Source organism: Cydia amplana, chromosome 6 (assembly GCF_948474715.1).
Source record: "Cydia amplana chromosome 6, ilCydAmpl1.1, whole genome shotgun sequence".
In the NCBI taxonomy this organism is placed as follows: Eukaryota; Metazoa; Arthropoda; class Insecta; order Lepidoptera; family Tortricidae; genus Cydia; species Cydia amplana.
In genome coordinates, this window is record NC_086074.1 from 2,140,304 (window position 1) to 2,156,843 (window position 16,540).

At 36.7% G+C, this 16,540-nt stretch overlaps 2 protein-coding genes across 6 annotated transcripts in view; both read right to left on the bottom strand.

The window, feature by feature from the left end:
* LOC134648607 (integrin alpha-V) overlaps positions 1-9,025 on the bottom strand; it is a 157,261-nt gene extending 148,236 nt beyond the window's left edge. For 3 of the 5 annotated variants that reach the window (XM_063503087.1, XM_063503088.1, XM_063503086.1), the window contains exon 1: positions 8,742-9,024. In XM_063503087.1, the coding sequence (XP_063359157.1) occupies positions 8,742-8,887 (146 nt within the window). In that variant the 5' untranslated portion in view covers positions 8,888-9,024. Of the gene's footprint in view, positions 1-8,741 lie in introns of all 5 variants that reach the window. The other 2 variants (XM_063503090.1, XM_063503089.1) reach the window with 1 other exon arrangement.
* A 3,402-nt stretch (positions 9,026-12,427) lies between these two features.
* Positions 12,428-16,540, bottom strand: part of LOC134648620 (protein hobbit) — a 61,943-nt gene continuing 57,830 nt past the window's right edge. The window contains exons 38-41 of the mRNA XM_063503110.1: positions 15,610-15,839; positions 14,740-14,936; positions 13,674-13,785; positions 12,428-12,761 (exon numbers count right to left, since the gene is read on the bottom strand). Coding sequence (XP_063359180.1) covers positions 12,699-12,761; positions 13,674-13,785; positions 14,740-14,936; positions 15,610-15,839 — 602 coding nt within the window. The 3' untranslated portion in view covers positions 12,428-12,698. The remainder of the gene's footprint in view (positions 12,762-13,673; positions 13,786-14,739; positions 14,937-15,609; positions 15,840-16,540) is intronic.

Sequence of the window (16,540 nt, forward strand, 5' to 3'; positions counted from 1 at the left end):
CTAAAATCAAAATGGAGTTTTTTTTAAGTATGAAATATGTAAAGTATTAATACCTAATTTGAGTTTTGTTATTCTTGGTCATTTATTTCTAAATGTGGTCTTAGTATATGACAATTTTATGATAGGTATCGATAAACTAAGTATCGGAAGGAAGTCACTAGCGTTGCCTCGTTCGTGCTAGAAAAATCTCTTTGTCGTATGTCTATGAAAATCGTATGTAGAGACCAAAGGCGCATTGTAGAAAATGTTGAAATTTAACTACCTATGTATTCTGTTCTAAATAGAGAATCACTAAATTAAAAATACATCGTATGTACTTACTTATACTACTAAATTCAATATTTAAAACAATCATCACTCGTTTAGTAAATTTAGGAGTAAATATGTTTGAAGATACTTACCTAATACCTATATCATAGAGAAATATAGTAAGACAAGAGTGCTCACTCCATACATCAGTTAGACTATTAATTTCAGTGTCTACATCTAGCATCGAGTAGCGGAACTGTCAGTACTGCTACTTGACAATAGATGTAGCACCGACCGGAAAGTCTTATCCCAACAGCATAAGACTTTCCGGTCGGTGCTACATCTATTGTCAGAAGTAGGAGTACTGATAGTTCGACTACTCGATGCTAGATGCTAATAGTCTTTTTGGTACTAAAACTGATGTATGGAGTGAGCAATCTATGTATTTTTTTCTCTATGCCTAATATGTACAAAACCTACACCTACATAGTACCTATTGTCCTAGTTGTAAAACACAGAATTCTGCAATAAGGCCTCTTGACTGTACTATTATCGCATAGCCGAAGATCTGGCACATGTTATCAGCCCACCGGTTGTTTCAAAAGCGCACAATGGGCGGATTATGCATAGCGAGCGCACGCGCAACCTGCCACAGAGTACTTTGTGCAGAAAGTTCTCTGTATACAGCGTAAATTATAGCCAAAATCTTTAATAGCTAGAATCATAACCTCAACTCTTCTTTAATGCACTACAAAAGGAAATAATTAGAAGAGAGGAAACATATTTTAATAACAAGTTAATAACAGGTGATTTTATGGCTACAAAACTAGGCTTATTTTACTTCCTCTTAAAATTTATAGTACCGATTGGTAACAATCAAACATTACAGGCTAAGAGGATGCTCGCCGTATGGGCGCAAAAGCATTGCCACGCTTGTCATTGCAATTAGTTAATTGTTTACTTTATTGTAACAATGGACCTTCATTTTTGCATTTGGTTTTTCGAATTTTAAAATTATTCTCAATTCTCAATAGTGTCTTTATGCATTTAAACTGATCCATATTACGCCTTAGTAACGAAGTGTACTTTCTGTACTAATTGTTTACAGTCAAGTGTAAAGACGTTGTATGTAAGTACTTACAATATTAGTTATTCCGTGAGGCCGACGCAAGCGGGTCACGGACGGCGCCTGCGCAGAGATGTCGCAGAAAGCATGTACACAGTAGACACACATTATACTTAGTCTGCTTCACTACATAGTATAAAACAAAGTCGCTCCCCGCTGTCTGTCTGTCCGCTGTGCTTAGATCTTTAAAACTACGCAGCGGATTTTGATGCGGTTTTTTTAATAGATAGAGTGATTCAAGACGAAGGTTTATATATAATTTGTTAACCCGTACGAAGCGGTGCGGATCGCTAGCACGATTAGCACGTTGGCTACGCGCCCGACCGGTCGGTGTGTCCTACGAAAATAAAGATACAGTAATAACAAATGTAAATGTAGAGTTGTTTAAATTTGTACGGCAACACGGCCTTAAAATATACATAGGTGCTCGACCGGTTTTGTCATTAAGTGGTCATCATTAGATATTTATTTGGTATTTACCGGGGTCCCGTTGTTTCACATAAAGTTTTAAGTCATAATGTATTGTTTATCATATTATCATTAGTCATAAAACTGAAAGCGTTAACATTTCAGGATTTTCGTTAGGTTATCCTATAGATAGGTTAGGTTAGGTTTGTTTTATGGCAATCCTGAAAAGTGATGCGTTTCTGAACCAGATGAATTATGACTAACGAAAATGCGGGCAAACTATACATTATGACTTTAAACATTTTGGGAAACAAAAGAGACCCTTTTAGAGCATACTCGGCATTATAGGGGTCGGCATTCGATTACGACTGTGGCTTTTCAAGCCATCAAAAACGCTAACACTTAAGAGTTCTGAAAACAATATTTGCGACTCTTTGAGATTTCAAGAAGTGGCGATTTCTACTGCGATTGGTTCTTCTCAAAATTTGCTGACTCCCGGTCAATTGCGGGCATCTGTATCTATCTCTCTTATTACGTCTTCATTGGAGTAAAAGAGAAAGATCCCCGCAATTTGCGAATTCGGGTTTTTGCGGTAGCCCCTCTGACTACATATAACATCAAAACCTTTTTCCTTTTTTTCTAACCCCTCAACTTCTGCCGCTAATTACGATATCTCGCTCGAAAGGGGTTAAGCCAGTCCAACCAATTACTAGCTACAAGAACCTCTAGATATTTAATTAATACAGACCAGACGATGCGTTCACTTTCAAAGGGAGCGATAACGGGGGGTTATCACGAGATGTCGCCGGCAATATCACTAAAGTGGTTGATCATAGCTCCTTAACGCTTGCCAATCGATTTTAAACCTTTTTAAAAGAGGATAAAGTTAATTTTTGAAAGAACACGGTTGCAAATTCATTGCAATGTATTTGACACATTTAATGCAGTTTAGATCAATTTATTGATAGTTTCACAAGGCCTGGCGCCGAATGTGCATGAAAATATTAATATGTAAATAAGTAGATTGGTATGTATTTGCACGATTTGTGTATGTATTTTTTCAGGGTCTATTGTTTCCCAAATAGTTTTAAGCCATAATGTATTGTTTGCCCGCATTTTCGTTAGTCATAATTCATTTGGTTCAGAAACGCGTCACTTTTCAGGATTGCCATAAAACAAACCTAACCTATCTATAGGATAATCTAACGAAAATCCTGAAAAGTTAACGGTTTCAGTTATATGACTAATGATAATATGACAAACAATACATTATGACTTAAAACTTTATGGGAAACAACGGGACCCCATTTTGGCAGAATCATTTATGAAATACGTACAAATGTAATCTAAATCGGTTCAGCGGTTTAAGTGTGAAGACGAGTGTATTGTCAGACAGACAGTTACCTATTTCCATATTTATAATATTAATAAGAATAAGTACCAAATCTTGGGCGATTTTTATGTACGACGATTTTTACACGTAATTATCTAAAAAAATATATAATACGGTACAGAATGCCTTCCTAATCTTTAATTAAATGTATGCCACAAGTGTTAAACATTCCAAAGCCATATTTTCCCTATTCAATTTCAAAAAAGCATCCGTCAAAGGTCATTGAAGAATGCGTGTATATCAACATGTAAATATTACCACCAACATCTTTTGTAACTAACCTATCCTAACCTCAACTAAAAGGTAAAAAAACACCGAGTGAATAGGATAGTAATGATACGATTACGTATTCAGGATACCACGCACAAGTATTTCTTCTCTTTCACACTCGAAGAATATACAGGGATAGAACATTGTTCCGATTTAGAGTTTCCTCGGCTTGTATTCCAATCTCTTATCAAGCGAATCAGCTCAGCTCCACCACCACAATTAGGACCGCAAAGTAAAGGTTGTCCTTACGATTCGCGAGACCAAAATATACTGGGAAATGCATATATCGCGGGAGAATGGTTTGTAAATATTCTGATAGTATCGCGTCACGTCAGCGATATCGCGGCGATCTCACGTGCGTTCTCGGAATAGGTCGCTTCACTTGTTGAAGGCTGATAACGGAGTTTTTTGTTGCTGCGCGTGAGTTAGCTGTTTGCGAACTGTTTGATAGTTTTTAATTTTTGATACCTACGTTGTAAGAAAAAAATAAATGTAGGTACATATATAAAAGTCGTTAAAAATAACAACTAAAGAGCTCTACGTACTATTTATTTTAACAGTTTATTTATTATAACGAAACTGCTAAGTAGTTATTTAAGACCTATTACTACAACCCGGATCGATTGCATCTATGATGTCATCTTAGTTCCTTAGGCCTAAAGTATAATAATTTTCCTACATATAGCTGACCTGTGAAGACTTAGTGACTCTAGAAATTACAATATGACAACCCCGTAGTAGGTACCTACAATAATAAACAAAAGCCGAAACGAATGTGCGTGTTAAAATGAATGACCACTTTTTCCCCATTACAAACAATTTCACTTGAACAGAAAAACAGCGGATCCTTTTATCTGGCACCCCGACAATAGCGAAAATAGTAATTTGGGGCGGAAACACATGCGCGACACATGCGCGCGCGCCCCTTTTTAGCTTCTTTCCGTGATGCAGGTCTGTGGTTGTCGAAGGCAAGCGAGCTTTCGCCTCAACCGAACCAGTACGGATATGATGGTCGTTCTTGTCTACGTGACAGCGTGATAAAACGCTGTCCGTCACTTTCTATCCCGCGGTGTTAAAGAGTGACAGTTATTTTATCACGTGGATAAAACCATCCATAATAAGCCTGCAGCCTGCAGCGGGCTAAATGATGAAAACAGGCGGGATGAACTTGGCTAGCTAAGTCACAATCATTTACTGAATACGCTAAATCGCCAATTGACACTTAGATTATTTTACGACATTAACTGAAAATTACCTTAAAATATCTCTGCTAAGGTAATAGAAAATCCTTGTTTTTTACGTCTTGAAATTTATTGCAAAGGGTAGAGTAGACTAGAGTACCTACACCCTTCCTAAATAAGATTCTCTAATCATTTTAAAAAAGCTCAAATTTCGACAGAAGAGTCAAGTAAAATAAAACTAAAAAACTAAAAACTGAGTCGTCATAAATATGGCTCCAAAGAAGTACATATTTATCATACACACTACTTACTATGAGCTTCCATACCTATATATGTAATTTGATATAACTAACTTAACAAAGTACCTACAGATCTCGACGTCGCATTAATACTGGTTTTCCTGACTCTATGATATCTATGTTCTAAACTCCATGGGAACACAGAGGCGCGGGCGCATCCCTTGCCTTAAAAGAAATTGGTCGAAACGAAAGCGACAGGCATTGTATACAATCTAAATATCGCAGTCGTATTAAACGAAATTAGACTTTAAACTTATAATAATAAAAGTCAGGGTGAATGAATTAAGAATTAGCTGTTACGTTACGGCTTTCGGAAAGCGCACTGGGTGTCACATGGTAGCGTTAGGGATGTCAATTAAATCTTGTAATGTAATACATTTGGACATTTAAACAGTAATTTTTACTTATGACGTATTTTAGCTGAAGCATTCTCAAATTTCTAGGAACTAGAAATATAAAGTTACTTACCTAGTTGAGAAATTACATGTTTTTTAAGAACCCATATTGTAGGAAAAGATCTTAAAATTCTTAAAAATCATTCAAACACCACAATTCCAACTAGGTATGAAAAATATTCTGTAGACATTCCTTTTACTAAATTTAAAATTACCTATGTAAAAATATGGGTGCACACATCATCATACCTACTCAGAAATATGACCCATAGCTCTTATGTCAGCGAATTAAAAATTATTGGATATATTTTTAAGTAGTTATATGTACCCATATTTTTACACTTGATTGTACCATACCTACCTATTTAGGATAACGTAAAGATGCAATTTTCATTTGATTCAGTGATGTATTTTTATCAATTATTAAAAAGAAGAGCTAACTCCTAAACATAACTTGAAACAAATAAAAATACTTGACTTGATGAAAAAGTTGAATAAGAAAACCATACACGTGCGCCGCTGTTACTCACCGACTATGACCGAAAAAAACACAACCCCACGCCCTTTCATCGTGATTTATGGGTCCAAATCAGCTTTTTCGTCATCGGAGGTCATTAAGGAACAAGTGGCCTCTATCCTCTAATGGCGCAGATAAGTAATGTTCCATTTGCGGGGCAGCTGTGAGTTTATTGATTGGTGATTGGGGCTATTGACTGTGGTGGACTCACATGTTTTAATCTAGTTTTAAAAGGATCGCAACTAAGTTTTCGGCGCCACGCGGGATGCTATATGGACCGTATTTTACTAGAGTTAGACCAAGCTATTTGATAGCTGATAGTGTAATTTAAACGTCATAATTTCATAGAAGTTTGACGTTTAAAATAACCCTTGCACAGTCTGGGCTATCAAAATCGCTGCTAACTTAGCTTGGTCTAACTCTGTCACCGTACCACACTTACGAGTACCTCACCTTAGTACGAAAATGTTTCCTGAATTTGTCATCATGACGCCTACTTTTGTATTTCTTAGGGGGCCCTTTGGATTTGACTTTTTTTTTGTTCTTTTTTTTTAATATCCCTACTAATTTTATAAATGCGAAAGTAAGTCTGTTTGTCTCAAATTTATTTTCTTGACGCAATTTTTTGTGCTAAATCCTAGGTGACAAACGTGTTGTCGTCAAAGTTAATAGCCATCACTAGCCCATAGATTAGTATATGTTATGGACTAGCCTATTGTAAATGTAATATGCTGACTCTACCCTTACGTTATTGTATTGAATTCACCTTGAAAAATAAATACGACACTATTTAAGGTAATAAAGTAATAGTTGAGTCGCTTAACTTCAAACTCGGGTAAATCCATCTGTCACATTATGCGATTTTAGATATTTGCTGAGAGGGTCGAATGGATTTACCAGAGTTTTAAGTTAAGCGACACAATTGGTCTGCTACTTTTAAAATATAACATTGAATAACAAATTATATGCACCTTCTAACATCTCACATTTACTTAATGCAAGTGAAAGCATAGTTTTGGTAAATCCCAACGCATTATAACTTACCCATTGAACCCATTACTTAATTTGCGCTAATTGATATTACACAAAACAATATAACTAGCTCTACAAAGTAAACAAACAATTAGTGCTTGGTTCATATTTGACATAATGCGTTAAAGATAACTAATAACTCCTTTAGAAAAGCCACACTGTATAGTTAAAAAAATATTGGTGTGACTAGGGAACATATCAAATTAAGCTGAAGCGGGTTCGATTCCCGCCTCAGCCACCGGTGGCTTTGTCACTTTTTCTTTAGTGTATGATAGGTATCTATTTCAGTTTATAATTCATAGTGCGGAGAGTGAGTGCGGTTCATAGAGTTATTTAGGATTGTAGGCGAAAAACCAGACTTATTTAACAAATATAAGTTAGATTACAAAAATATTGAGGTAAGTAACTAAGTGAATTTTCTTTGAATTTGTGTAGGTCCTAAATTTGTTTACTCTGCCTGCCATTTAGGTATTTAGGTAGCTACTAAAGTACGTGCTCAAATTATCTTGACATTTCTTATTTATTTGTTAGGGTCAAGGTGCTAAGTTAAATAAATAGTCACTTGAGAATGCTATGCACATATTTATGCTTATCGTAAAAACACTAAAAAATATATTATGCTTGCGTTGCTGACTCTGATTAAAATTACGAGTATTCAAATATTACTTAACAGCTGCTTAGTCGCAAATTGAGTTAAACATGTTTCTTATTCTCGTAGATATGGCGAAAAGTTATTCGTTTTACAAGAGGGCAAAGTTGTTGTTGTGTTGTCCTGTAATGTTCATGAATAAATACTATGACTATGACTTTCACTTAAAAGTCATTCTACCAGTACCAGCCAACAAGCAACAACCAGCGGGCTCAGCACGGCCGTCGTTTTTATCGACTATCACTATGCCCGTCACTTTCGCACTTACATACTTGTTAGAACGTGACAGGCATGGTGATAAACGATAAAAATGCGACCGTGCTACTAGGGCTGAAGTTTGTATCAGATTACTTTGCCACCTGCCAACACATTGGTAAGAGCCTTAAGGACGACTCACGGTAGACCGGACCTGGCCCGGACCAAGGCGTCCGACATAGCCCGGTCTAGCGTGAGTCATCCTTTAGTTTGGCCCAAGAATTTTAAATTAAACTTATCAGACGCGAATCAATTCGCAGTTGCCGTGTGCGAAATTAACCAACTTCGGCGATGATGTCACGAACAAATCGATGGAACGTTCACCATAAAACACATATACGTGATGCCCACGCTGTTAACTGATCATTCTTAAACCTTATTACGAAGACATAAGGCCTATGTTAAGTACAGTGCCCACACACCAATGACGAACGTGATTATTTATCGATATATGGTGTTCGCGATCTAAAAAGGTAACGGAGAGGAACATATGTACCTATTATCTAATGTTTAAGAATTCTGTATAATATAGGTACGCTAGGTGGGTGTACAGAGAGCTGCAAAAGTGCATACCCACGTTTTGAATGGAATTTACTGGCACATTTACCCGAATTTTAACTAGGTAACGGACCCATTTTTTGTATATTTTAACAAGCCACATATTTTCAAATGGTAAATTAAACAGTACATTTCTTAATTTTTGGTAGCTTTCCATGTTTCCGAAAAAATTATACTTTTAATTAAACGAATTCATTCAAATCGAGGGAATCTTGGAATATAAAGGATATTTTTTTCAAGTTTCCTTTTTTGTTTTGCTTACTTATTTATTTTAAATTTCACGAACTTTTTGAAACAACATTTTTACTAGCTTTTAATTTACTCATAGCTAGTACTAAAACTAGCAGTAATTAACCTTGACTGACATCACCAGCTGTACGCTGTACTAATATTTTTTTTTTATACTTACATTTTCTGGCCTTTATCAACATGCGCCTGCACTGTGAATCCAAACATAGACTCAGCGCTACCCTTATAAACCACCCTGGACGGTATGTCCACATTGAACCCTAACACCCCCACTACGCACAACAACACACCAAAATACACCGCCATTGTCAAAAACACAACACACTATTTAAAAAAAAAAAACACTTTTTTTTATTTAAGACTCGTCCACATGATTCGTTCGTATCGAGTTCGAAAATTAAAGCGACCGTAACGTGCGCTCTGCCCGGCGGTCGCGGTGCAACTGACTGGCTGAATCAGAATGCGCCGTGAGGTAAGACTGTAAAAGAAAAACGTTTTCGCGCCTTTTCTTGAGATGACCGAGTTCGTATTTCTGTGCGTTTATTCATGAGTTTGAGGTATGAGTGTGATGCCCTTGAGGTGACTTATTTAATTCTTGTTATATGTACTACTAGCGACCAACAAGGGTTAACAAATTATACATAAACCTTCCTCTTGAATCACTCCGCACGAAACTCCGTTGCGTAGTTTTAAAGATCTAAGCATACATACAGACAGACAGACAGCGGGAAGCGACTTTGTTTTATACTATGTGTGATACAGGCTGTTTTTCTTTGAAATTAATGGGGTTGGCCGGTCGAAGTATTTAGCAGATAGCGCCGTCATAGCTTGCCCTTTCAATCCCTAGAATTGCGACAATTTTTTGTATTTTTAATGCCCTAGTTGCCCTTTAAGCCAAATCTCATAGAAAAAGGGGCAAGCTATGATGGCGCCATCTATGCAAACATTTGACAGTTGCCAACCCCATTGATAAAATTATTTTGGTACCTCGTGAGACTAATAAAATGACAAACTGATCACGTCGACATTTAATAACAAATCGTTTAGATAACATACATCACATTAAATATTCATTATAAAAAAATAACAAATCATGTATTGTTAGGTAAATAACTAAATACTGAATCTATTCTTATATTAAAGCTGCGACTGGTTAAGGGCTAAAACATTTTTCTAAATTTGTTTTTTTATGTCACTCTTTAGGACCAAGGTAACTCTGTATCGCATTTGCAATGTCATAGTTTAGAAATGTCATCATTAATGTCATATTTATACAAAGAACGTAGAATCCTATAGAAGTGGTCTACGCGTGCCTCCGTGAGGGACAAAACATATAAATTCGACCAATCATAGATTGGTCGAATTTATTTGTTATGGTGGGCAACAAATGAATTCGACCAATCACGGTGGTCAATTTACGGTGGGGAATAAAACAAGATGTGAGACTGTGACAAGGACAAACAATAATAGCGCTTTCGCTGCTACTCCTACTGAAAGATACATAAGACTATCCCGTTCTGTCAGTTATCCCCACCACTCATGCCCAATCCAGTTATACTAGATTCATGTATTTATATGAAAATAGGACATTTATAATAACACTCCCACACTGTATATCTCGACCGGGTTATGAACCGTGATACCTTTTGTATTAAATAAATAAATAAATATTATAGGACATTATTACACAAATTGACTAAGCCCCACGGTAAGCTCAAGAAAGCTTGTGTTGTGGGTACTCACTCAGACAACGATATATATACGTATAATATACAAATACTTAAATACATAGAAAACAACCATGACTCAGGAACAAATAACTATGCTCATCGCACAAATAAATGCCCTTACTGGGATTCGAACCCAGGACCGCGGCTTCACAGGCAGGGTCACTACCCACTAGGCCAGACCGGTCGTCGTTTTTTATTGTTTTCGAGCTCCCGATATTTCGACGCAGTTACATGTATCATGTATAAGTCTAGTAAAACTAACCGTGAATCATTCAAAACTGTCAATGCAAAGTTACTTAAGACGGATTCTAATAAATGAGGCGTAGATTTTGTTTAATATCTGGTCTAGATAGCCCAAAAATTAATCTTAAATAGGTACTTAGCTCTTAACCAGTTGCAGTACTGCCAGAAAAACATAACCCTAAAGCTCACTATTTAATAATAGGATGAAACTTATCATATACATAGTATATTTAAGGTCTGTGCACACAGGCTGTGTGTGCAGACGTGCACGTGCGCGTCCGCTAAAATGTCGGAGCCGTGCGCGCACACATCACGCAAGCGATGTGCCGTCTCTCATAAGGATCTCAATATTACAACGCCGTACGTACACGCAGCTGGTGTGTAAAAGCCTTTAGCGAGATTGATTAAAGTGCAAAGCAAAAGGTGCTTGAGTTTTTCGGCTGTCAACAATGTCGATTCTACTTGCACAGTCAGCAGCAGAAGTTGCTAAGCGGGCGAGGTGTTCATAATTACCTTGACACGCTCTTTTTCTCTTAACAATAAAGTCGCGTCAAGATTATTTAACACCTCGCCCGCTTAGCAACTATTGCTGCTGACTGTATATTTATATCGATACCTTGAGCCTATTGGCAACCTTTTGCCTGAACACGGCAAATTAATATAAAATGAATAATTATTTTATTTCATTTTAAAATTTAAAAAAAATATATATATGAGAAGTGATTTTAAATAAAACATATAGTATTTTCGACAGTCTTATCTGCGTAAAAATCTCATTATTAATTAACCTTTACATCGAATTAAATAATGGAATTTCAATAATTTCTTTAAAATTAATCATATAATTTATAAACAGATATAAAAAAGAATACTTAAATAATACATCAATTTACACATTAACGTAAACAAACTTTAAATAAAACGTTTATTTTTTCATAGAGTAAGAAAATGGTAGAGCAAATAAAAGTTTAAATTACTCTCTGAAATTGAATTTCACAAAGACAAACGGCATAGTCAGACGTCAGACCAAGCTAACAGCGATTTTGACAGCACAGACTGTGCAAGTGTTATTCTAAACGTCATAATTTCACAGAAGTTTGTCGTTTAAAATAACACTTGTACAGTCTGTGCTATCATAATCGCTGCCGAGTTAGCTTGGGCTGACTCTAAAATTATCGATTTGTTTTACTTAATTTCCGAATAATTTAACTTAATTAAATGCGTTGCGAGCTCTTTCTATCCTAATAGGAGAAAAAAAGTGTCCTAAGGTTTTCCATTTCCATTCCGTCACCATTTTTCATAGACTTTGTATGGTGGTCGCGGAATGGAAAAACCGAAAAATGTATGGAAATTTTGGGACATTTTTTTCTCCTATTAGGATAGAAAGAGCTCGTGATTCTGAGTAGAAATAACATAAAACATCCCAAATTGGAAAAAAAGTGTAGGGGACAACTTTAAAAAAAAAACGCCCCAATACTATCTACTATCATGTAACTATTTTATATTTGGTCTTCTATAATTGAATGTCTTTAAGTCGCTGGTCATTTTAGAACCTTGTCGTTTATAGATTAAGTATCAATACGTTAATTTTAATGAGACATTGCGGTTTGGTTACTATGAAATGGTTACAAAATGTTCAGCCACTTGTAAGACCAATGTTACAAGCATTATTAGAAATTCAATGTGTAACACAAACTACTGAAAATATGGTTCGGTTTATTGAGAATCGAGATTTATTAATGTAGGCTGTTTCTTTTATGATAAGTTTAAAAGTTAAGCCTGCAAATGTATAAATAATTGTGTCATACATTTTAGTCATAGTGTAATGCATGATGGCAAAGAGTTAAAAAAAAACGACAAAGTATTTAAAAAATAATGAGTCTACATTTTTCAGTAGTCGATGTTGCACAATGTGTAAATATAACTTACGCAGGTTCGTATTCCAACCTTCTCTGACACCGTAAAATAACCCAAAAAGTATACGAGTTACGTTACAATTTCGCTTAAATCGAACATCGATATACAACCTTCCGAAAATTAACTGATAACTAGTGTCTACACTAGCCTGGACTATGCTTAAGCTATGATTCAAAAGTGAATCTTATGCAGTCTGCGTATGGTTCGTTTTAGAATAAATGCTTGCGCTAGGATTTGGAGAACTTGAATACGCCTGGGGTGCTTTTCTTTTGAGGTTTGTTCTCCGCTACCTAAAAATGTATGGAGATTTATTTCAATATAAAAATAAATCTGGAACTATGAGAAATGTTACTAAAATTTTGTATTATCTAGAGAGATCCAATCGCACATTAAAAAAATAACAAAGTTTAATTAACTTGTTGATAGAAAACAGTGAGCAAAACCGTATTTTGCTTTGTTTATGTAGGTCTGTCGTTTTGGCTATAAAAATATTGGAAACCAACTTATCTTGAATCGTATGATCCAATCGCACATTTAAACGAATCAAGGTTTTAACTTGCTGATAGAAAAGAGTGAGCAAAACCGTATTTTGCTCAGTGTACACAGTGAGGAAAAGCTACCTTGTTTTATGTAGCTTTTCATAATCATAATCGTTTATTACAGCCATGGTATTACAAGATGTTTTTTTTTTATTTTAGTCAGTACATACATGGACCCTACTAGGGCGTGGCAACATTTTAAAACTATACCTAATCTAGGTATAGGTAACTAAGGTGTACAGAAACATAAGATAAAGATGGAATATAACATAATATTTCGAACTTTTGTCGTTTTATCGTTTCGAATCCGGTCAGGGTCACTGGAGAGCTTGGTCAGACTTATATTTCAATGTATAAGCACAGGGCGGACACGCCATACATCAGAAATTATTTGCGTTTATATGTGTGCGCGGCACGTCTGTACACGCGTCATTGTGTATCTGACGGACTTCTGGCATGCTCTCAGTAGAGCTACTTACGCACACATTCATGTGGCGGCCAGTCGCGGGGCGAGGTAATGCGAGTCGGGGCGGGGCGGTGCGTGTCCGTTCTGTATGATAATACTATTACTTATTCTGTGGTATAAGGATCAGTTTTATTCCGTTATTTTTGCAAGTGAGTTATGGTTGTCATCTGAAGATGTGTGGGTGGTTGTGTACTCACGGTTCTCTCTCCAAGAAGCAGCCTGGCTTTATCTTCCTCATGCGGCTCCGGTGCGGCGGCGGAGCGCCGGTGCAGTTGCAGCTTCTGACGGATCGCCTGCGACACTATCACCCTACAACAACACGCTCTATTAGTGTGCAAACGAATGCTCTATTAGTACCTAATGTACCTAACTATCGTTCTTTTACCCGAGGTCCACGGAGCACACGGTCTACGCAGGCCGACCGCCTTACATGTTTTAACGTTACGCGTTGAGCGTACACGCTTGCGTTCCGTCGTCATTGCTACTCGGGTTAGTGTGCAATAGTTTACGAACTCTCAGTTAAGAGCCAACAGGAGTAGTAATTTCTCCATACAAACGTACTCGACTGTTTCCTCCGTGGGTTTTGAAGCTAGAGCAATGATTTTTTCAACACAGATTAATATTGTCAATAATGTCAATATCTGTGTCGGACCGTTTTGCTTTTTTTGATATTTGTGTTTTTTAAGGCGCTAGAACCCTTTAAAAAATGGCCAAAATGGCCTAATTGACTATACCGCAATGAGAGCTAGGCGTGGTATTCAAAACTGATATCAATTAGCCAAAAAAGCAAAACGGTCCGACACAGATAATTTCAGAATCATTTATATTTCCAAATTTGGTTACGATTGGTTAAGTTTTGGAGGAGGAAACAGTCGAGTACGAAACCTCGATTTTTGAGATTTTTACGCAGGATTTTTCGCCGTCCTTATCGCACTATAGTTTTAGGAGCCGCTTCCCTTAGCGAGGCGGGTATATTTACCTAAAACATTTAAATCTCAGCTCCTGTTTCGTCTTAACAGGGTGGACTATGGTAGAATATATAGGACAAGGCGCGGTCACGACACATAGCCTCTTTTGAACTAACCTAGTATGGGTGTGAACGCTTATTTCAGTTGCGTTAAATTTTACGAACTGTGAATGAAATTGTATCTCCCTTATGCCTTAGTCCTAGGTCTGAGTAGTCTGAGAGGCCTTCTCCGCCGGAAAAACGACCTTACAGCCAAGCAAGGTAAATCTAAAAGGAAAGGGATGCACACCACTAACCTTCTGGTATCGCTCTTGGTTGCTTGCACCAGGTCCAGCCACGTCCAAGTAACATTGTGGTACTCCAAGGTAGGAAGAACTAGCGGAAGGTCCCTGACATCCTCTAGATTTTTTTCTTTGCTGCCCTTGTAGGACACGCGCACCGGCACTTCTGGGATCTTGATGTAGATGAATAGTTTGTTCTTTTCTGCGCGCTCCTGAGTACGATACATGAAATTGATGGGTTTAATTTAGTGATCAGGCGCATCAAGTTCAGTTCAAATGCACTTCATCCAAATGAAACATCCAGAGAGACCGCTAGTTTTTTAAGGTAATAAACATAATATTATTTGCTGCTTTCTGCTGGTCATTGATTCAATAAATTGTCCAGACCATATTTTGGTTTGTTTAATGGAATGAATGACCAGGCAGAATAAAAGTTTTTGTTACAACTTCATACTAAATAAATCTGTTGCTAATTTCATTATTCAAATTGAATTGACAGAGGGATGGCTCATCCACATCCCGTTTTGTTATAACAAGCAGTAATAATGCTAAGAGTAACAACTGCACTGTCAGGGTCGCCATGTGAGGCTTAAACAGTCAAAATATGTGCAGTGTATATTCTTCATATAAAAAATAGACACTGACAGACTTACCTTCATCTTCTCGACATCATCTTTATCCTACTTATCCCTCTTGACATAGAAGTTGGAGTTAGAATCCTTTCCCTTTTTCTTAGATTTCTTCGACCCTGTGGAAACCAGGCTGGCCGTAGAGGAACCAGCTCGGAGAGTTCCATCATCTCCCTCTGTCTTCGAGTCGGAGTGTTGAAGTACTTCTTCATGAGACCTGATTTTGATGTCAATTTAAAGAGACTGACAGACTTACCTTCATCTTTTCCACATCATCTTTATCCTTCTTATCTCTCTTGACATAGAAGTTGGAGTTAGAATCCTTGCCCTTTTTCTTAGATTTCTTCGACCCTGTGGAAACCAGGCTGGCCGTAGAGGAACCAGCTCGGAGAGTTCCCTCATCTTCCTCCCCATCCTCGATGGAGTCAGGGTCGCGCTCGGGGAAGCAGAACTTTAGCATGGTGTTGAAGAACTTCTTTGTGAGACCTGGTTGTGTAATTTGGGAATAGAAGCATAGCGTTCAATCGGTCTTCAGTACCTATGATTAATTAAATTTTAATCAATGGTTACAAACTTTTTAGGAACAAATTTGGCACAGAAAGACATAGAATAAAACATTTTTCACCACACCAGCTCGGAAAGGCTTACTTTGCACTTCAAAAACCGATAGCAAAGTTGCATTTTATTCACATGTGAGGCAAAGTAATCAAATGCAAAATTTTGAGTTGTTTTCTTATGTTTGCTGGTAGAATTGACTTTTAAATAATGATTTTGGATGATGAATATTTAATAACATTCATTTGGATTTGATTTTGTTTGATATTTTACATTTAATATTTGCTTCGGGTTGGTGCGGTGAAAAATTTTGTGTTTCACTCGGGTTCACTTGTAAAACAAATAACTACTTATTGGTGAATTATTGGCGCATTGGTGAACCTACTTAATTGTGTTTCACTCGGGTTCACTTGTAAAACAAATAACTATTGGTGAATTATTGACGCATTGGTGAACCTACTTAATAATATTAAGTTAATATCTCATATAATAAGTGATTTGTTAAAAATGTTTAAAGCCACATCTTTTGCAAGACTGTCAACATGGAAGTAATATGTATTTGGAAGACACAGGTTGGACCAAAAGGCATACTTATATTATAAAATCATATTTTAAGCTAATGAGCTTATAGT